The sequence below is a fragment of the Phyllostomus hastatus genome, unplaced genomic scaffold (assembly GCF_019186645.2).
Source record: "Phyllostomus hastatus isolate PE091 unplaced genomic scaffold, TTU_PhHast_1.1 phas_contig_38, whole genome shotgun sequence".
Classification (NCBI taxonomy): domain Eukaryota; kingdom Metazoa; phylum Chordata; class Mammalia; order Chiroptera; family Phyllostomidae; genus Phyllostomus; species Phyllostomus hastatus.
In genome coordinates this window covers 6,911,415-6,934,181 of record NW_025333869.1, presented here as the reverse complement: position 1 = coordinate 6,934,181, position 22,767 = coordinate 6,911,415, and the positions used below count along the sequence as shown (strand labels likewise).

General features: G+C 39.9%; 1 protein-coding gene across 6 annotated transcripts in view; it reads left to right on the top strand.

Moving 5' to 3' along the window:
• Positions 1–6,918: 6,918 nt before the first annotated feature.
• The window catches only part of LOC123820845 (WASH complex subunit 2C-like), a 76,174-nt gene continuing 60,325 nt past the window's right edge, over positions 6,919–22,767 (top strand). For 5 of the 6 annotated variants that reach the window (XM_045841816.1, XM_045841812.1, XM_045841815.1 and 2 more), the window contains exons 1-8: positions 6,919–7,012; positions 7,100–7,222; positions 7,956–8,120; positions 14,266–14,328; positions 16,882–17,055; positions 20,096–20,189; positions 20,966–21,024; positions 22,718–22,765. In XM_045841816.1, coding sequence (XP_045697772.1) covers positions 7,010–7,012; positions 7,100–7,222; positions 7,956–8,120; positions 14,266–14,328; positions 16,882–17,055; positions 20,096–20,189; positions 20,966–21,024; positions 22,718–22,765 — 729 coding nt within the window. In that variant the 5' untranslated portion in view covers positions 6,919–7,009. The remainder of the gene's footprint in view (positions 7,013–7,099; positions 7,223–7,955; positions 8,121–14,265; positions 14,329–16,881; positions 17,056–20,095; positions 20,190–20,965; positions 21,025–22,717; positions 22,766–22,767) is intronic. The other variant, XM_045841813.1, reaches the window with a different exon arrangement.

Genomic DNA, 22,767 nt, shown 5'->3' with positions numbered 1-22,767 from the left:
TGTTCCACGGCACAAGTCCATCTGCATTCTCTCTCTCTCTCCTAATGACTCCGGAGCTCTCTACCTTCTCTTTCTGCCTCTCGAGAAAATCTTGTTTCCTTCCTCATTCTCCCCCTCCCTCTGAGGGCCTTTCTCTCCGCTCCTTTCCCCCCTCCCTACCAGCCCCCGCCAGCCCGTAGCCTTTGTCCGGCAGAGGCCTATGCCGGGGAAAAATGCCTGAGGCTGTGCCAGAGAACTTAACCCTTTGTCTCCAGACGTTTGGAACACAGTGAGTACGATCACCTTCTGAATTAAGGAAATGCTGTGCTGTGGCGGTGGGAAATTTCAAAGTGCTAAGCCTATGCTCAGAAGTAAAAGCAGTAAGATCTGAAATGAGTGCCCCGGTTCTGCCCGGGCTCCGAAGAAAACAGGCAGCCCCCCCCCCACCCCTTCCCCCAGCCCAAATCTTTTAAGTGTCCCTGCGTAAGTGGGGGCCTTGTTGGGGTGTCTGAGGTCAATCCCTGAAACGTGCAGAGGCCTCAGGAAATTCCAATCACAGTAATTAAACTCCGGCTGGTCACCCAGCACTCCAAGCCCCCCTGCCTGTATTAGACAGTTAGGGGAGACACTGAAACATGTAAAAAGTTAGGGATAACCAAAGGAATAACAGCTTTTAAAAGCCCTGCACATAAGCAACACAATCTAATCTACTGCTTGGATTCCTTAGCCTCTTCTGCCTCCAAACCTCACCAGGAAAAGTCGGTTTCGTTCATTAGCTTGTTGTAAGCTTGCAGCAGCTCTTTCTCCCCAGGAAACTTCTAACAACTCAATTTGCATCCGAATACCCCTTGCAAAAACTAAGGGGGGTAAGCAGTGTTATGTCTGCTGGGCAAATGTCTTGCTTTCTTTCAAAAAATCGCCGCACCCCAAGGGCACTGGTCAAGCATTTAAAAGCCACAAGGGTGCTCACAGCAACAACAACAAAACACTAGGTTTCCCGCCAACTGCAAGCAAATGTCCCCGCAGCTAAAGGCACACTGTAAAAGCATACATGGTCTCATCCCTGCAGTACATTCCCCAATTAGGTGTAGTCTTTCAAAAAAAAAAAAAAAAAGCAAGATTTTAGCTTGTAGTAAAAGTTCTGCCCTTTCCAGGCTCTGTTCTCCTAACTAGGTATTTTTTTGTTTAAATTTGCCTCAAGTATTTTCTCTTTTCTCTGACTACATTTGCATCTCTGGCTACTCTCATGCCTGTCTGCTTTACCAAGTAATTGCTGTGTTTATTTTCTAGCCAGACAGCCATCTAATCTGTAAAACCATGCCTTTAATCCATATTGCGTGCACAGCAGGAGGTGATGATATTTCTTATCTGCCTAACCCAAGCCTTGCATTCAATTTCAGCTTTATATTAGGCTTGGCCCTACTATGCCCACATTGCCTAAAAACAAGGATACAAAAAAATAAAATCTCATTCCATCCTTAACTGTAAAACTCAGAAAAAAAACTGACGAATTAAGTCTTTGGAGCATTGTAAACTTCTAAACCTGAAAGCTGCTATAGGTCCTCAAAACAATAAAGTAATTAACTGGCCACTCAAAACAGCCGTGTACCTGCCTCTCCAGTGCTGTGAAGAAGGTAACATTTTAAACTGAGGCGTTTTTTTTCCAGCTGTGCCTGAGTCCTAAGCCTCATATCTCTGCGGGTTTTTTTTTTTTGTTTTTTTTTCTTCCAGCCTCTGTCCTCAGCAGAGCAGGGGGCGGGGCACCGCAGCACCCAGAGTTTTTGTAATGCTGGCAAACAGCAGCTTATGGTAGTTTTTTTCCTCCTTTAAATAGGGCCGTACTCTGGTACACATGTCTTTCTCAATAGCTAACCAGCAGCAGTACAAGAAAAACCTACAAAACTTTTCTAAAAATCCCTCATAACTCATCAGTAACTTCCATATTTTAACCCTTGCCTTTAATATGGCCTACAAAAACCTGTACATAGTTCTAATTTAAAAACAAAACCCTGCACTCTTTCGCAACAGACTGCTAAAGGCCTTTCAAAAAAAAAACGCTAATATAAATCCATCGTCTCCAGACAGGTATTAATACGTCAATCCTTTATAACTCAGTCAGCCCCAGGCATTTAAAAAAAAAACAAAACTAAAAGGCAAAAGACAGTCCTCAAACCCCCATCCGAGATCTGGTAAACATGGCATTTAAAGTTTTTAACTACTGGGACCAAAATGCTAAGGCTGCTCGCCGAGCGTGCCTGCAACGGAAGGTAGCCCTGCAGACCCAGGCTATAGTAGTAACCCTGAGGTCAGCTGAAAACCCAGGACAGCAGCCCAGGGGCCAAGTCAAAGTCCGGGCCACCGAAAGAAACGCTGCCAGGAGCCTGTTTCAAATGTGGTCAACCGCCCACCAAACTGCTTCAACCGCTGGCAGCTCGGCAGTTAAAGAGATGCCTGTCCCCTTAAAGGCTCGTTCCCGGCGCCTCTACTTGGGGCACCAGCCAGCCAAGGTGAGGACTCCTCTCCGGCCTTAAAGCTCCTTGGCTTCATGGGCAACTGACATGGGCCAGACTCAAACACACTCATCACCCTCGTCAAGCCCAGGGTAATGCTGCAAACAGTAAGTCTATCGCATTCCCAGTGGACACGGGAGCTACCTATTCAGCCTTGCCACCACATTCTGGTCCCCTTACTCCTTCCCAGATCTCGGTCATGGAGGTTGTCGAAACTCCAACACGCCCCCTATCACTTGTCAGTTTAAAAAGCCAAGTCTTTGAAGCATTCTTTTCTGATTATTCCACAATGCCCTATACCACTGCTGGGAAAAAACCTCTTAGCCAGACTGGAAACTATTTTAAAGTTACAGGAAGCCTCTAATAAGGTCCTTATAATTATGCTAGCTTGTAAAGACAAAAGGAAAATAATATCCCAAAGCAGATTTTACAAAAAATAAATCCCTTAGTTTAAAACCCTGGAGTTCCTGGCCAGGCCAGCATTGTCCAACCAGTCCAAATCTGCCTTAAGCCAGCCCGTCTCAGAAAAGTGGTCAGCGCAGTTCGTAGGAAATACGCGAGTCTGCTTTACTCGAACACTAGGTTCTGCCAATTAAGCTTTTACTGATCCTCCCCCTCCTCCTCCTCGCTCACCCATGCCTGTCAGAAACCATTCCTAAACTACAAAGCAAATACATTTGGGGATTCTTTGTATGTCAGACCCGTAACAAAGATGGACAGGTGGTTTCTCACCCAGTCACTTCTGCAGATTGCCCTCCCTCTGGTTGCTCTACATCCATACTTCTCTCTGCTTCCAAAAGTAGCTTTAAAGGGCTAGACAGCTGGACTGCCCCATACGGATGGCATGCTCTCTGTTCCCTCTGTGATCAGATGGGTAGTAACTGCAAACTCTGGCTAAACACACATGGAAGGCTGCCCCTACTACTATTGCAAATACTATGGACGGAGTACTCTCCAGCCTTGGCGCTTTGCTATTAATAACCTGTGGGACTCCAAATGGGAGCAGGGAGTAAAGGGAAAGCTATACCAAAGCCTCTCCTATTCGCATCTGCAGAGTTCCATTGAAATATACTGAGCTCTTACTCCAGGTCCATGGATTAAAACCCTACATCAAGGTATTTCCCTCCTAAACCTTACTGGCATAGGAAATATTACTGACTGTTTCTTATGTGCTTATCTTGACCATTCTCCGATCGCAGCTGTCTCCATCCCTAATCCTCTCAATGTCACTGACTACCCCTACACCTTTCCTCTTAAAGGACGTACCTCTTCTCTAAAATCCTGGATGCCAGCTGCAGGTGTGTTACGCCACTGACAGCACCTTCTCCTGCAACCAAACTATTCCCATATCGGGAACCACCACCAGCCCCCGGTACATTTTTTGGTGCAATGGAATGCTGCTATGGACCGTTAACTCTGCCTCTGCCTTCCCCTGCTTCCTGACCGTGCTGACCCTACAGCTTATGCTTTACGGATAGGGGAAGCTCAAGGACAAACTAACCAGGCATCCAAAAAAAAAAAAAAAAAAATGGGCCAGTCTTTCTGCTCATATTAGCAGGTATAACCTTCACAACCCTGCCAGCAGCTGGGATAGGTAGCGCTGGGTTAGCGCACAGTCTCCAAGCCACTCGCCAACTACGGGCTGAGTTGGAGCAGGCCCTTAATGCCTCTGCCACCTCTCTAGCATCTTTGCAGAGACAGATAACCTCGATAGCCCAGGTTGCTCTCCAGAATCGCAAAGCCCTGGACCTACTAACAGCAGAAAAACAAGGGACATGTCTTTCTGCAGAAACATTGCTGCTTCTATGTAAATAAAAGTGGCCTAGTAGAGGGAAATGTCAATACCCTACAGGATCTCAGGGACAAATTACGCGAGGACCCTACCTCTCTCAAAACAACTCCGTGGTGACATTCTTTACTCTTTACCACCCTGGCTCCGGTCCTAGGGCCACTCATAATATTCTGCATACTATTAATGTTTCGCCTGTTTCCTAAAGTTTCTCCAGGAAATATTCATGAAGCCTCCCAGGTTACCTTCAACCAGATGCTGCTTCAGGCCCACACCTACTTGCCCTTGCCTGATGGACCAGAAACAGCTGACCTCTCACCCCTCCCCTCTGCGCCCATTCTGACAGCACGAAGAAGCCAGATTGATGACGACCGCCCCTTTATCCCTATACCAAAGAGGTCAGAATGTCAGGCTGGGCAGGGTAGGACAAGTGGGAATCTAGTTACAATTAGCATTTTGGACTACAAATATGGCCACCATTTGGACTACAAGTAATATGGCAACTGAACTCTGACCCAGAAGAGGTGACTGACATCAGACCAGGAGCCACCAATGCTAAGTTGCTTCTTTGTTCACCAAGAACCAATCCTTGGCTCCCGCGCGAAGTCCAGCCATATAAAACTCCCAGCCTTTCCCTTCTCCCGCGCGGTGTTTTCTTAGCCCCTTCTCCGGGCAGGGAAAACGTCGCCCAGGAGCACAAACTTCCAAAATAAAGCTCATCTGCCTATTTCCATGGCTAATTGGCTGTTTATTTCCTCGGCGGGGTCTAAGAAAACCTTACACATAGTTAATATGATATTGACTATGTTCCTTGTTCCATATATTACATTACTGTGACTTATTTTGTAACTGGTAATTTGTACTGCTTAATCCCCTTCACCTTTTTCACTCAAACCCCAACCATATCCCATCTGCTAACCGTTTGCTCTTTGCATCTAAGTTTGTCTCTGTTTTATTTTGTTTATTCATTTTTTCACATATATGTGTCTTCCTCTCTCTGACTTATTTCACTTAGCATAACACAATTAGGTTTATCCATGTTGTTGCAAACAGCAAGGTTTCTTTCTTTCTCTTTTTTTAATGGTTGAGTAGTATTGTTTAATGCGCACCATATGGCAAATGTCGAGGTCCCTCCCTTCCCTCCCTGAGTAATAGTTTAATGCTCACCATATGGAAGGCACCAAGCTAGCTATTGTACAAATATCATCACTTTTACTAGGGAAGAAATCTCAAGGAGGTTAAATTACTGACCCTGGGGCACACAGGAATGGAAGTTATCAGTGATCTCTATTTTTTAAAAAAATATTTTTGTTCAGTTACAGTAGTCTATGTTTACTCCCCACCCCAGCCAAACCTTCCTTCTTTCCTTGCTTCCTCCCCCGCCTTGGTTTTGTCCATGTGTCCTTTATAGTTGTTCCTGAAAACCCCTCTCCCCTTCCTCTCTTTATCCCCTCCTACCTCCCTTCTGTTTACTGTCAGATTGTTCTTAATTTCAATGTTTCTGGTTATATTTTGTTTGCTTTTTTCTTTTGATTATGTTCCAGTTAAAGGTGCGATCATATGGTATTTGTCTTTCACCACCTGGTTTATTTCACTTATCATAATGCTTTCCAGTTCCATCCATGCTGTCACAAAGGGTAGGAGCTCCTTCTTTTTCTCTGCTGCAGTAGTATTCAATTGGGTAAATGTATCATGGTTTTTTTTATCATTGATTTACTGATAGGGACTTAGGTTGCTTCCAGCACTTGGCAAAAGACTTGAACAGACCCTTCCCTATTTTAAGATTTTATTTATTTACTTCTAGACAGAGGGGACAAGAAAAAGAAAGGAAGAGAAACATCAATGTGTGGCTGGACCCCCTCCCCTCTGCATGCCTCACACTGGGGACCCCGCCCGAAACCCAGGCATGTACCCTGATGAGGAAATGAACCAGTGACCCTTTGGTTCACAGGCCCATGCTCAATCGACTGAGCCACACCAGCCAGGGTAGGATCTTTATGTTTAAAAGTGAGTTGGTCTGCCACTGGAGGGGTCTTGGTACAGGGAACTTAGAATAAATGCGACACAGACCAGGTCACTGACCGCTAGGGAGCTGGGAGACTTGAGGATGGATTGCTGGCAGGGATCAGATTAAAAAAGGTTTTTGTCTGTTACATGGTTAGGCTAGACTTAAACCTGGGTGTAATACCCAGGGAATAACGAATTTTAAGCAAGCGCTACCCAGCATGGCATCAAAACATGATGATGGCTAGACAGCTCCATCATTCCCTGTTTACTGAGTGCCTGTCTGCCAACCCTGCGACAAGCAGCGAACCAGCAGCAAGGAACAGGCGTGGTAAGAGAGGGCTCTTCCTCTGCCCACATCCCCAACGCCTAAAGCCCCAAGTCCGAATGTTCCACACAAACTCCTTTTGGAAGCAGGAGCTGGTAGTCACCGAAGTCCTACCGCTGATATGCACTCAGGCGCATGCATGCCCTTTAGCGCCCCCTGGAGTCAAGACCACTCTTCACTAGCGTCCTAGTCCCTTGCCCCCTACAAACTTTTTTACTCCAGCTGTGGCTCTGTAACTCCCTAACAGTGGCGCCGCAGCCCAGTCACGTGTGGTTCCAGTCACGTGAGGTCTAGTCACGTGAAACAAGGTCACGGGTTGGGGGTCGGCTTCCGGGGATCTGTTGTCTTGGTCGGGTGCGGTGTTTACTGTGGAGGATCCTGCTGAACTGCACTGCTGGGATGGTGAGGGCTGCAGGCCTGGGTAGGACCGGTGGGTCCGGGGCTTTGGCCTTCCCGAAGTCAGCCTTTCTTCTTATCCTCCCGCTTCAGATGAATCGGACGACCCCGGGCCAGGAACGAGCGCCAGCTTCCGAGCCAGTGTGGGAGCGGCCCTGGTCGGTGGAGGAGATCCGCAGGAGCAGCCAGAGTTGGTCGCTGGCAGCGGACGCAGGAGTGAGCGGCTGGCCTCAGGGATTGGACTGGTGGGATGGGTGGGTGGCTGGGTGTGATGCTTGGCCTGCGAGCGGGAGGACTGGAGCCCAGATTCGCCCTCCATCCAGACTGTCCGCTGCCACCCATCTACTTAATGACACATATCTCTACTCACCCACGAAAACTCCACTGTGGCAGGGCCCAGGGAGAGCACGGGCCTGTCGGCCTCGGTCCGTAGTGCTTCCACTTGGACTGTGATCCAGACGCAGTGTTCTCTTACAGAAAGATTTTCCCTGCCCCGTGGGATTGCTGTGGCACTAGTGAGGTGACTCCATGAGGGACCCTGGGCTAGTGGGCCAGTAGACAAGTCAGTATGTGGTTATTCTTGAGTGGGGTCCTTCAGGCGGTGGCCCAGGAAGCTCAGAACTGTGATTCCAAAGTCACATAAGAATAAGATTTTTTTAAAAAGTAGTGATTTGTTATTTTACCCTTTGTGGCTGCTGTAAAGTGACAAGCAGTACTTTAAAAATTCCCCCAGAAATGAAATAGCAAGTGCTCATTGACCACTTGCCACTGTTTTGAAAACCTTTCTCAACATTTTTCAATGCCAGTTGGCCTTAGTACTGACAAAACCAGCACCCCTCGTGCATTCCAGCATACACACACAAAGGTGAAAGGAAATGGGTTTTTTGTTTTGACACGAAGAATAGATGCATGTAATATTGATACTTATATATCTTTATTTTTTAAATAGCTACTACAGTTTCTACAGGAATTTTCACAGCAGACTATCTCTAGGACCCATGAAATCAAGAAACAAGTAGATGGACTGATTCGGGAAACTAAAGCTACAGATTGTCGCCTACATAATGTCTTCAATGACTTCCTTATGCTGTCCAATACCCAGTTCATTGAGAATGTGAGTTACTTAGTTACGTTAGGCTTAAAAATAATACTTTTTCGAGGTCCAAGACTCATTGTGATATTATGTGATCTATTATTAATTTGCCTTATACATTTTGATGGAAGTGATGGATTTTGGTAATTTAAGCTTCTTTCTCTAGGGTTAATTCCTTTTTCTAATTAAAGATTTATTTATTTATTTTTAGAGAGGGGAGGGAGTGAGAAGGAGAGAGAGAGAGAGAAACATGAATGTGTGGTTGCTGGGGGCCGTGGCCTGCAACCCTGGCATGTGCCCTGGCTGGGAATCGAACCTGTGATACTTTGGTTCGCATCCCGTGCTCAATCCACTGAGCTACGCCAGCCAGGGCGGGTTAATTCCTTTTTAAAAATAAATTAATAAAGTTTTTAAAAGTTTTTAAAAAAATGATAAAATTAAGTTTTTGTAATTCTTGTCTTTCTCATCCTCTTTTAATTTTGAGAGTAGTCAGCAGTTATGCTGAACTGCATGGGACTCAAACAAACCTTGTTATGGCATGTTCTGTAAAGAGAGCCAAGCACCTGCTCTGGTCTTCTGAGCCACCAACATCTGCCATTGAAGTTATTGATTGTTCCATTATGTTCTATTAAATTATATTAAAGGCATGTATGTGTTTGCTTATAATATTCTCAATTAACATTTTGTTATGAAGACTGAACCTGAGCTGTAACATCATGTGTAATTTTGTCTGTATATTTATTGCATTTCTGTTAAGTGCTAGGTCCTAGGAATGCATAGATAAATTATATAGAGCTTCTCCTTACAGAAGATTACAAGCTTCCATAATAGTGTAATTGTAGAATAGAGAGGAGCAAGGCTAGAACCCAGTGAGTGAAGGTGAGACTGGTAAAGAGATGAGGTTGGAGAGAAAGGTTTTTTTTTTTTTTTAATTTTTATTTATTATATTTATTTTTAGAGAGGGGAGGGAGAAAGAGAGAGAGAGAGAGAGAAACATCAATGTGCGGTTGCTGGGGTTATGGCCTACAACCCAGGAATGTACCCTGGCTGGGAATCGAACCTGGGACACTTTGGTTCCCAGCCCGCGCTCAATCCACTGAGCTACGCCAGCCAGGGCGAGAGAAAGGTTTTAAACTGATCTATATTTCTCATAGGGTGACTAACTTCCTGAGTATTAGCATTAATTAGTCTGTGAAAAGGAGACTAACAAAGTAGGCTGTTCCCCAAAATTGTTAAATGTAAAGTAATAGAAAATATTTTGATAATTGCAAGATTTTAAAAAGCCCACAATTCTGGATTCTTAAGAATATACCATATATTGTTATACAGGTACCTTATGCAGTATGTGTGTGCTTTTTTTAGTAGTTCAGGTTGAAATTCCATGACTAGCCTTTTGCGGGGGGGCGGGGGGACGACTATATATAAAATAAAGATCTTAGAGATCACTTTACCAGTAAGTTTAAAATATAACAAGTATTCTAGTCATATTCTGGTTGGTTACACAGATTATCCCTGCTTGTTCCTGAGCATCTTTCTCACTGGAAGAGCTAGTTTACAGGACTCTTGTCTTTATTGGTATATGTAGTCCCATCACTTTTTCATCAGGCTAAATTTGGTGTCCTTTTAAATATGTATACTTGATCTCATTCTGCTGGATCAGGCACTCGGTTCTTCTCTGCAGCCAGTGTTGCAGCCCTAGACTAGGCAAGGAATAAAGTCAGGAGGTTTCTTTTGTGCCCAGAGAATCTGTACCAAATTGGCACTGTATTGGTACCAGATTGATACTTGGGTTGAGGGGCAGCATATACTTCTTTTTCTGAATCATGGTCTTCAGGTCTTCTTTTTGGCTCTTCTTTTTTGTCCAAGTTTTCTTAGATTGTGAGTTTTCCATGATCTAGGTTTGTGTGTGTTTTGTTTTTATTTATTTTTTTGGTAATTGTTCTTTGTTTCTTTTCACTTCTTGGATTCCCATGTTCCATCCATCCATCTGTTCTTTATGTCTCTTCCCTTTCCAGTCTGTAGCCAGAATTCCCCTCTGGATGAGTCTCGCCACTGCCAAATTTAACTTTTTCCCAGGCCCCTATAACATGTGTGTTACATGTTCTTTCATTTCATGGCTGAATATGATGATGTTGAGAGTACAGCTAAAACTCTCAAAATATCTCTAGGCTGATCTTATATTTGGCAGTAATTTGACTCTATGTATTTTCTTCAAATCCTGACATTGATACTCATGTATAATAATTCTGGCTTGAGTAATGGTGCCATTTGGTTTCATGGTCTATTAGAATGACATTCAAAGTCAGGTAGGTTTCTGAGTTTTAGTAATTAACCTCAGAGGCAGCTACAAGATTGTAAACTGCATTATGAAATTGGTGAAACTGAACAGCATTCAGGACTTTGTAGGGCAAGAGAAATTAGTACCTTTAGTAAAGGCTCCAGAGGGGACCTGAAGGAGGAGAAATGCTAATTAACAAAATGCTTCAATGTGTTAATAGGAGACGTAATTCTTAATCTTTTAATTTAGGAATTTTGTCTTGAAACATAAATTGACCTAGTTAATAACTTCTTCAGAAGCATTTCCCAAGATTATAATTTTACATTTATTGATGTGCAGTGAATTTCCCTAACTGAATCAAGCCCCATATTTTTGCTAACTGTTTTATTCCTTGGGCTCAGCACAAACCTGATATATAGGGACTCAGTGAATATAGGGATTCATTTGAATGAATGACTGAAAGAACACATACATGAAAAGGAACAGGGCTGTGTATATAATCTGTTCAGAAATCTGCCGTCCCTGGTCCTCTTCTCTCCGATCCCCTGTCTTCACCTTTTACCATGTCTCCTCAAATGAGGAAAAGATCCTTTGAGTGGAAATACGCAAAATATTTTAAAATTCTGGGTATGGCTACCTGATTTGAAAACGGTCAAAAAACGCATGAACCTACGAGTGAATAAGGGTGGTAGAAGTTAGCATTGATTATCTGCTATGTACTAAGTACTTGAGATAGACAGTCCTGGTTACATTCAAAATTTTCCATGGTTTTTACAGATTTCCTGGTTGATTTCTTACATGTCATGTTTGACTTTCCAGCTGTAGGCTATTGAAGTCTTATGAGATAGTTTTTAATGACAGGCAGGAAAGAAAAAAGTAGGGTGTTGGTGCTTTTCAGACTTCAATGTGAATCTCAGCCTTTTAGGGAAAATGGTCTTGTTTGAATTCTGAAGCTACTATGTCTTAAAGTCCTAATTTTAGGAATTACTTATTTGTTTCTTCCAGTGTTTGAAAATTACTTCCCAATTTCTGATCTTTATTGAACAATTAGGAAAAAAGCATATGGTAAAAGAAGAAGCATCTGAAATTTTATCAGCTAGTAGGGAGCTGCTCAACATTTTGGTATATATATTCCAAATCTATTTCCCATGTAGACATTGGACTTTAAGTTTATTTTCCTTTCTTGCTATAGAACTATTGAATATTCATTGTAGAAGAGATTGGTATAAATAAAAATTTTAAGTTTAGAAAAATTAACTACAAAAATAATCAGCTGTAATTCTACCATTCCAGTTAACCAACCATGAAATATTTTGGCATATTTCTTGTTAGTCTTTTTTTTTAACTTTAACCTTTTCTAGATTACTATGTGTATGTGTGTATTTGCAGTCTGGACTTTTCTTAATATCAGTTTATTATTTTATAAGCATTTTAACACATCTATAAGGCTTTTGTGAACTTAATTTTTATTCTTATTCTGCTGTATGGCTAAATCACAATTTATTTAACAGTCTTTCAAAATTAAAATTTTTAGTGAAATATTTTATATGCTTAGAACAGATAATAATCACAGATGGTAATGATATGCACCATCCTGCATTAACAGATTTTAATATTTTGCTATAATTGCTTTAAAGACACCAACTCCCCATTTTTTTCCTTAATTCTAAACTTTTAGATGAGAGCTCCTTTGTGTCTCTGCCTTTTTATTCTTCTTACCTGGGGAGTATGTATTTGTGAATGTGTATGAATGCATATGTGTAGTATGAGATAGGGATCTCATTTTTCCCCCCACATGGTTGACCTTTATCGGATAGCTGTTTTCCTCACCCACGTATGTGTATGAATGCATGTGTGTGCACACATGTTTATGTGAATATAAAATTAGGCTTACATGTAATTGTGGCCTTTTCTTTTATTATGTTAATCTGCTGTATGCCAGTATCACATTCTCAATAGGGCAAGTCCCCATGGCTTCTTTTTATTCAGAATTGTCATGGTTATCCTTGGCTTTTTACTCTTCTGTGTGAATTTGAGAATTATCTTGCTAAGTTCCACAGATAATCCTCTTAGCATTTTTATTGGAATTTCGTATAATTACAAATTGGTGTTTGTGACTTTCCATTGTAAATCATGATGCCATGAACATCTTATTGTTTGCATTTGTGATTAGTTTTCATGGAACTAAATTTCTTTTTTTCTCCTATTTCTTTAGTTGTCTATTGTTTTCACTTATTTTTAAAAATTTATTTTATTTTTTCATTAAATACTTTTGAATTTTATTGTTGTTCAAGTATAGTTTTCTGCTTTTCCCCCTCCATGGGACTAAATTTCAGGAAGTGGAATTCCTGGGTCAGAAAATATGGACATTTAAAAATAACACTGTGTAATCAGATTGACAGATACTTTAAAAAGGTGGATAACACCTGCTGGCAAAGGTTTGGGAACAGGGCCACTTGATTACATTGTTTGTTGGTGACCATCTATGTTATAGATTTGTGGATAGTAATCAGGAAGGAGCTGTTAAGATTAAAAAGCATTTTTGTCTTTGGACATGTCAATCCTATTTTGGAAAGTCTATAGAAATAAAGGGCTGGGTTCTAAGAATATATTTGTGCATATGTTTATAGCAGTTTGTTTATAAGAGTAAAAACTGGGATTTCCATAATGTTCACCAATAGGGTATTGTTGAATTAATTATGGTTAAGTTCATGCCATAGAATATTATACAGATATTAAGAAGATTGAGTCAAATCTATATGTATTGACCCAGAAAGTGGCTTATGAGAACATTAAGTGAAAAAGTGGAGCAGAGAACTATGGATTTTTTTTTTAAAGCAGGAAGGGTGGGAGAACTTGAATATGTGCAAAAGTCTGTATATATTTGTGTGAGAGTCACAGGAAATACAGAGGAACACACACCAAGCTTAAACTGGTTATTCCAAGGGTTAGGTTGGAGATAGGTAAGGAAATATTTTAAAATATATCTCTTTTCCGTATACCTTTATATTGAATTTTAAATTTTAATTGAGAGTCAATTCACATTCCATAAAATTCACCCTTTTTAAAAGTGTGCAAGTCAGTAGGTTTTAGTATATTCACTAAGTTTTGTAACCATTACCAGTATCAAATTTCAGAATATTTTTATCACCCTACTGTTTATAACAAGCATCTTTTACCTTGGGAGTAATATAAAACAATAAGTAGTTTAGCAATAATGCAATAACAAAGGAAATCACAATGAGTTGCTGGAGTGATAGCTCTGTTTGGAAAAGAGAGACCTGCATTGTCTTTGCCCATGGGGCAGTAAAATGCCTGGCCTGCTGACTAATTATTGGTGGGCATATCCTATATTTTAATATAAATACAATAGGATAATAAAAACTTACCAACCATCTGAAGCAACAGAATGAAAATTACTTTTACCTTTACCATTCCTACTGCTCAAAATGTTAAAACCCTTGTTACAGAGTGGGTAAGTTCTCTTGGGTAATCAGTTGATGTTCTCTGTAGCCTGACATTTGAGCCTGTCATTTCCCCATTAGCATTAAGTATTAGGTTAAACAAAAAGGTGTGAAAACTGGTATCTTACTGTTTTTGTGACTCTTTGGTCAACAGTGAGATTGAACTTCCTTTCATGTCTCCTAGTTAGTTGTGTCTTCCTTTTTTTTTTTTTTTTTAAGCTTAGGTTTTGGTGAATTGACTACTGATCTTTGTTTTTTTTGTCTCTGATTAGTGGCCTTAGCCATTTGTTAAGTAATCATTTCTTCTTTGTCTTTTTCGTATATTGAATTCATCCTGTTTTTGTTGTGTACTGAATTCTTTCAGTGTAATTTATTCCAAATAATGTCTTGACCATTTAAAAATGAACTTGTTTCCATAATATAGCGTGTATATGATGAAGAAGTGGAGGAGCCAGTTCTCAAGGCTGAGGCAGAAAAAGCAGAACAGGTACTTGCATTATATTCCTTTTCTTTTGCGTTCCTGACTTAGTGATGAAAAATAGTGGAGATTTGTAATGTGGCTGGTAGGGGATAGATATTGGGGAAATAGGGAAGATGGCTTCTGTTAGCCCAGCAATTAAACTCTTTTACTTCTGAAATTTAGTATATTAAGAAATGTATAATAAAGTTCCTACATTCTGACTTAAGAATAGAGCCCAGTTCAGCAGAGGTTTTCTGTAAAAGGCCAGTCAGTAAATATTTTAGGTTTTGCTGGCCTTATTGGTCTGTCTCTTCTTAGTCTTTTTTCTTTTATTCATTTTCCTTTTTTCCCCTTCCCTTTAAAAATATAAAAAGCATTTTTACATGAAGGGCCTACAGGAACAGGCCAGAGGCTGAGCTGTAGTTTATAAGTTCTTCGAAGACTTTTTAACCTATTCTTTCATGACCCCTTTGCTTCTTATTCCTACTAATTAAAAGTGACAATGAGATGAATGCTGGTCAGATCACACACATTGGAGTGCCTCCTAAGTGCTGCAGGATATGTTAGTACAGAGGATAAAGATGGTGGAGTTAATGTTATTGACTCTGGGAAGATTGCAGGGAGCTGGTGATGTGGATAGACTGACCTCAGGAAGTTGTAGTCTTGTTGGGGTGACAGGATATAGCATGTCAGAACTCTATGGCTGCTTACTATTATGAAAGTTCAGGTGTAAAAGAGCTCAATTGGGTAAGATAGCAGAGAAAAGTTTCAAGCATGAGATGTTCGTTAGCTGAGGAAAGAAAGGCCAGATTTTAAGGCCATTTTAGCAAAAAAGAGTGCCATAAGCTAAGGTTCCGAGTTAGGTGATGTACCTAGTATTTTATGAAGAGGAAGGTTAAGGAGGGAGGGGTAGAAACTGGAGGACTTTATCGGACTGAGGAGTTGAAGGGCAGCAGTCCCTACGTTTTTCCCCTCTGTGGCTTCCTGTATTATTCTTCCTGGGTTCTCACATCATAGATCAAAGGCTAGATAAATGTTCTGGACTCTCTAGCAGAAGTTGTACCCTGTTCCTCCCACTCAGGAAAGCACAATGGGATGTAACTGAGTTTATTATGGGAGTAGCTTTGATTCAGCTCTAACTTATTTAGAAAATATAAATCACTTGAAAAAGTTGGTACTTTATCAGTAACTATTACTTGTAACATATGAAACACTTAGACTAGGAAGGGGTATTAGAAACAAGCTACAGTTCTTCCTTTTCCTAGCCTTCTTTAAACATGTTTTTTTTAATATTACTATTTTTTATAGTACTCAAGGGTTTGCTGTTTATGTGCAATACTATCCTTACACCAAGACAAAGATCCATTGCAAAGTAAAGATATTTAGTGAACTATTTTCAAAAAGCTACTACATACTTATTTCACAAACATTCCACATACTTAGTACAGTGTTACCTATTTAGAAGCAAGTGTACCATATGCAACCAAAACAAAGAAGCTAAATTAGAAACACTTCCATATTTGAGATAAAAGTATAAAATTCTTGTTGGACTTTTCCTTTTGGCCCTTTTGGTTCTTTCTATAATTATGTATTACTTTCTAGAATATTTGTGAAGAGGGGGAATGACACTACATTTTTTTTCAATATTTCTTACAATTGATAACATAGTTGAATGTATGAGGGACTGTCACTAAGAGCTGCTATTATAGGAAATGGAGACCTGTGGACTGTTTTCAGCAGATTGGTATTTTAATAGAGACTTCTGGGACAGGTAGGGAAAATTGTTCTTAGGGTGATAAACAGGTAGATTAGAGATGAAACTGATCCTTTCTTCGTTTGAAACAAATTTATAAAATAGCTGTAATTGTCCAATTATTATTATTTTTAACTGTAATTTAAAAATGACACCTCTGACTATAGTATTTTCTTCTAGATTTCAATTCCTAAAATTGTCCAAATCACCATTAATTAACCAAGGATAGTGGGGTACAGTTATGGTGAAGCTAAAACTCTAGACTCTTCACTCCTCTTGTAGCAGGGAAGCGAAGTATGATTTGATGGCTTGTGATATGCTATTCATTGTTACTGTACTTTTACCTAAGTTATCTAGCTGAACCATCACGCAATAGTGTTTTGGTTTCATAGATGATAAATGTGGAGCTCTGAGACCTTTACTTTGATCCATGTCCTGAAAGTGATAAACTTGGAATTTAAAGTTACTCCAAAGTCTGTGTTAAGGCATTCATCAGAGTCTGCATTTTTTTTAAAAGATTTTATTTATTTATTTTTAGAGAGATGGGGAAGGGAGAGAGAAAGTGAGGGAGGGAAACATCAATGTATGGTTGCCTCTAGCACACCCCATACTGGGGATATGGCCTGCAACCCAGGCGTGTGCCCTGACTGGGAATCAAACCAGCAATGCTTTGGTTCACAGGCCTGCGCTCAATCTACTCAGAGTCTGCATTTTTAATTTAGATTTTTTTGGAGCATGAGTCTGGGCTTTAGAGAACATTCACAGTGTTTTATTATGGTGGTATCAATATATTGAAGATCAATATACTGAACAGTATTTTTTTCTAGGAGAAGACCCGGGAACAGAAAGAAGTAGATCTGATTCCTAAAGTTCAGGAGGCTGTGAACTATGGCTTACAAGTATTGGACAGTGCATTTGAACAACTAGATATAAAAGCAGGAAACTCAGACTCTGAGGAAGATGATGCTAATGAGCGGGTGGAACTGATCCTCGAACCAAAGGTAAAGACATGCAGTTCAAATATTTATTTTTGTACCTGTTGTGTTTTGGATACTTTATTTGAGCACATAATTACTAAGACATGGGCTTTACTTTTAGCAACTGAACATGTCACTTAGCATTCTCGTATCGACTCCATTAGAAAAACTTGCTTTGCATGAGCACTGATTGAATACTTACTAGGTCCAAGGCTGCATGCCAAGTTAGGGGAGCCCAAGTTTCAGGGCATGGTTCCTTCTCTCAGGATGCTTATTGCAGAATGACTAGACAGTGGGGAGAGACTTTTGTGAGAGTCACCATCCTAAGTAACCTGAGAAAGGATTGACTTCTAAGCTGGGGAAGTTACGGAAGAGATGAGACTTGAATTGGGTTTTGAGGATGAGAATACTCATGAAAGGTTGAGATTGTTAGGAACCTGAATTCTGTAGCTTGTGTGCTAAGGGAGACTGCAGAAGCATTGAAAGATACTTGAGTTCTATTTAGGTGGTGGCTATTATGAAAAAAGCTGCTATGCATGTGCATAAACAGATCATTAGTCGAATAGGTATTTATTGCTTTACTGTTACTTTCTCTCAGATTGGCAAAGGAGACAATTAGGGCAACACCAGAATCACTCAAACACAAAAAGTGGCTGTATTGCTTTTGAGAATCCTTGTGATACTCAAGTGCCCTACAAATTAAAACATGCCACAAAAACAAACGCTTCTAGTCATTCATTTAGCTGTATATTTCTTTCTCAGTTTGAGCTTACAGTATCAGACCAAGTTGGGGCTGATCCTTTAGCACTGTTACACTTGCTGGCTTGCGTTTTTACTGGAAGGATTTAGAAGTTAGCAACGGAACCCAGGAAATGTATTCCCTGGGCCACACTTGTTAGTTCCAAGTCACACACCACTTTCCCTGTTACAGGGGGATTTGGGAAGGGCTTCTAAACCAGCAGACAGCTGCATTATCACTTTCTTTTCTTTGCAATAAATTGGTTGCTGTTGTATCTTTAACCTTTCATTAACCTTCCCAAACTATTCTGTTGTGTGAAGCATCAGTGTTTTTCTCCCTTGTCCCCTAGAGTCTTTTCATAGAGAAGAGATACTGTGGCCAAAGAATCTTACCTCTCAGAGCACAAGTCAGCTTTTCCTCCAGCAGTGGAGATAGGAGGTTGTCTAGGGATGGAGTGCTTTCTTGTCCTTAAGTTTTTAATGTGTGTATGGATAGGTCTCCAACATGTATTGTCATGTGCACTTCATTTCATTCCTCTCCTTCATTTCATTCTAATGTTTTATCATCTGGTCTTATTTTACCAACTTCACTTTTTAAAATTATACAGTGTGAAACTCTAGGGAATATTATTCTCTTTCTTGAGTTATTTTTTTCTTCCTGATAGGTTCACATCCATCTTTTAGACATTATGTTCATTATGTTGACTATAGATATTTGCATAGTTGTCATTCTGGTTTTTTTTTTTTTTTTTTCATTTGGCCTGTGTTTTATGTGCTCTCTTGCAGCCTTCTCCTTTGCTCTGATGCAGTGTAAAGGACTCTCGATTCCCTGTATGTCATGTGTGTGACCTGTTTGTCCATACCTCCTCCCTAAAACCTGGACATACCTACCTGCTTTCTCATAGTTATATAAAAAACTATTTGCTATTTGGGTTATTTCCTCAATGTGCTTTTCTCCAAATTTAGGACTCTTATTGAGGAATCTCAAGATTGATAGTTTAGGATGGGAGTAAAAGACAAACTGTACTGGAACAACAATTAAAACAAAAAAAATATTTAAAAATTGGTAGATTAATTAGTTGGTTTTTCTTTATCAGTGCTGCTTTTTAGGGGTGGAAGATAGGACTAGGAGTCATTAAACCTTTGTAGAATTTCTAATTTCTCATTTCTTTTATTTTTAAATTAAAAAAATTTTTAATTATGTTGTTGTTCAATTACAGTTGTCTGCATTTTCCCACACCACTCCCCCGCACCCCAGCCAAACCCACCTCCCTCCCTTGCTTCCACCCTCCCCCTTGGTTTTGTCCATGTGTCCTTTATAGTAGTTCCTGAAAACCCTTCCCTCCATTGTCCCCTCTGCCCTCCCCTCTGGTTATTGTTAGATTGTTCTTAATTTCAGTGTCTCTGGTTATATTTTGTTTGCTTTTTTCTTTTGTTAATTATGTTACAGTTAAAGGTGAGATCATATGGTATTTGTCCCTCACCGTCTGGCTTATTTCACTTAGCAGTTCCACTGCTGGGATTATATCCCAAGGGCCCTGAAACACCAATCCAAAAGAACCTATGCACCACAGTGTTCATAATTTTTGATTTCTTGATCCACCTCCTTTTGAACATGGTGCTATGAAGTTGTGCCCCTTTCCCTGTTTGATTACTGCTGGTAAATATTTGCAGGTTTTTGTTAATATCACTTGGCCCTTGTCTGATTCATCCTCGTTTTACCATCTTTACCTAGAATTTGACTTTTTTAAAATCAAGTGTTTTTTTTATTTGACTTTTAATTCTGCTGTGTTTCTTAGTCACTACTTTATTATTTTTTATTTTTATTTTTTTGGATTTGAAAGTTAACTTAATATGGAAAGTTAAAATTGTTGTTCAAGTACTATTGTCTTCCTTTTGCTCCCTCCACTCTCCGCTACCCCAGTCATCTCCACTTCCCGCCCTTGATCCTACCCCCTTTTGGCTTTGTCCATGTGTCCTTTATACATACATGTTCTTTGTTTCCGTAGTGTAGTGGTTATCACGTTCACCTAACATACATGTTCTTTGATGATCCTTCTCACTTTTTCCCCTGTTATCCCCTCCCACCTCCCCTCTGGTTATTGTCGGTTCTTTATTTCAATGTCTGTGGTTATATTTTGCTTTCCTGTTTGTTTTGTTGATTAGGTTCCACATATAGGCGAGATCATATGGTATTTGTCTTTCAATCTACTTTTATTATGTAGTTTTTTGGGGGTAGTCAGATGAAACAAGACGTCAAATGGGAAAGTTAATTTTATTTTTCAACCTAAATATTTAATGGCTTATCTTCTAACATTTTTTGCAGGATCTATACATTGATCGTCCTTTACCTTATTTAATTGGGTCAAAGCTGTTCATGGAGCAAGAAGATGTAGGTCTTGGAGAGCTATCCAGTGAAGGTACACTTTGTACCAAATACTTCTATTACTTTTAATATTTATATCTTAACTTTTTATTTTAAAATTTTCTAACTTCAAACTTTACATTAATGTTGTAAGATTAGTATCAAGAACTGCTACATACCCTTTATCCAGCTTTACCAGTTGTTAACATTTCACCATATTTGTTGTATCTTTTTCTCTCAATATATTTAATATTTTTTTCCTGAACCTATTTGACAGACATCAAACAGATATTATGCCCTATCACTCCTAAATATTCTGTGTGTATTTTCTAAGAATACTCTTACATAGCCACACTAAAATTATCAAAGCCAGGAAATTTTACTGGACATAATATTACTATCTAATCCTGAGTCACATTCATATTTTCCAGTTGTCCCAGTGATGTCCTTTATAGTCACTTCTTTCCTCTGACCTAGGATATATAATCCAGGATCACTCACTGCATTTAGTTGTCAAAAAACCCCCCAAAACACTTGCTTTGCTTTTCACAACCATGACATCTTTGAAGAGTACAAGCCAATTTTTTTTGCTTTATAATTAGTACGTTTTTTTTGTAAATATTAAGTATCTTGTGGGAAGATACTTTGGGGCTATATAAATATTTCATTCCTCATATAGTGCAGATACTTTTAATTCCAGTTAATGGTACAGATAGTTTTATCAACATTTCTGTAATGCTGATAATATGGTGGTTTATGATTTTGAGAAGAAACTAATCACATTTTCTTATGAATATTGGTGGTAACTCTTATCTTTGTTCTAAATATAAGGTTCAGTAGGCAGTGACCGTGGTAGCATTGTGGACAGTGAAGAAGAGAATGAAGAGGAGGTAAGGACTGTTTAGTGTGTCCAGGTCATGAATGGCAGGAAACTTAGGATGTGTTTAGCAGACTAAGTAAATACATGTTTGTGAATTAGCAATCTGTATTCATAAATCTTTTAACAGTGATAGAAGCCATTTTCTGAAGTTTTTCTCTTAGGACTGGATTTCCTTACTGTTTTGGGAAATAGTAAAAGAGATTAAAGGAAAACTGTTTTAATCTCTTTTACCATTTCCCTCCCTTCCACCTCCCTAAAAAATCCTGTTTTCACCAATATATTTGGAGGAGTGATGCAGACTATGGGCCTGCAGTGTTCGAGTCATTATGGATGAAATGAGACATATACATGGATTACCAAATCTGGTGGAGGAAAAAGGACAGCATGGCTTTTCTCTCAAGGGGAGCAAAACCTTCTGCCCTTGCTCCAGTGAGCTTTTATTGTCGTACTGGGCACTTAACAAGAAGGTCCTCATTAACTGTGCACAAGCTCGCTTTAGGTAGTTACTTTTTACAGAAAACAAAGGAGCCAATGCTGCTAATCACATCACAGAAGAGGGATATTTGCAAATGAAAAGGCAAAAGTAGTTGGACAGTTACACTCATCCTTAGAAGGTTTAGCATGGATTTTAGGAAGTTACTTTGCAGTAAATGTCCTCAATTCAGGGTGAGGGAATTTTAACAAAAAGCAAGACTAATAGTGGCTTAGGTACATTGCAGACCTGATTCCCCACAGGAGAAACTATCCATGGGTGTGGGTCCTGTGCATCTCTGAGTGGGAGCTGGCCTCACATGCAGAGTGGCCTCCCACAGAGAGTGACAACTTAGGTATTTTGGTGGGATCTTTCCTGAGATACAGTCTCTGAGTAAGTTCTGTCTTTGAATAATTCTAGGAAAAATGTGTCCAGATTTGAAATTTTTCTTACAAAACCTTCTAGACCAGAAAAATACTTAAAGCGTCCACTTACGTTTTAGCTTTGTTGTTGCCACTACCATCTTCATATCCAGAGTATAATCTGGCTCCTAGCTTTAGGGACTCAGGGTCTGTGGACCTTGACCACTGTTGTATCTGGCTTTGTTCCTTTAGATAGCATATTTGTTATTGCAAAGGATAGAAACATTTGAGCATGGATTTCTAAAAGGAGATAGGATTGTATGCATATACTTCTTTCTTCTCCCATCCTCTTCCCCGTCTCTCTTTTAGCCAGCCCTCCAAAGAAAACACCTAAAAGTAGGAAATAAGTTTTCCTTAAATAACCTCCCTGTAACTGATAGTCATTAGTGAATCCTTTGCTTTTAGCCATCAATGTAAGTCTTTATGTAATTGCTGGTGGCAAGTACTGATGTTTCCTTCTTGGGCCTGATGAACTAGTTAATTACCCTGTTTAAAAGGGAATATAAACAGTAGAGTCCAAAAAGTAAAATAACACAAACTAACTTTGGATAACTAAGTTAATTAAATGTGCAACTCGTACTTCAAATTCAATAGACATGAACAAATTGCTAAAGATATTTTAATTAACCATAAAATATTACATGTGAAGTGGGTCAGTCCTCGGTAATACAGCCAGCTGTCATTGATACTTCAGGTGACCAGTAATCAGTATAGAGACCAAGTGTTGATGAGCTCCACAGGCTTAGAGCCAAAATTTACTGTGCTTCTGAGTAAGGCCTCTATTAACAAGAGCCTTTTTCCCCTTAAAGGAGTCAGATGAAGATTTCGCTAATCATAGTGACAGTGGTCAAAACCAGGT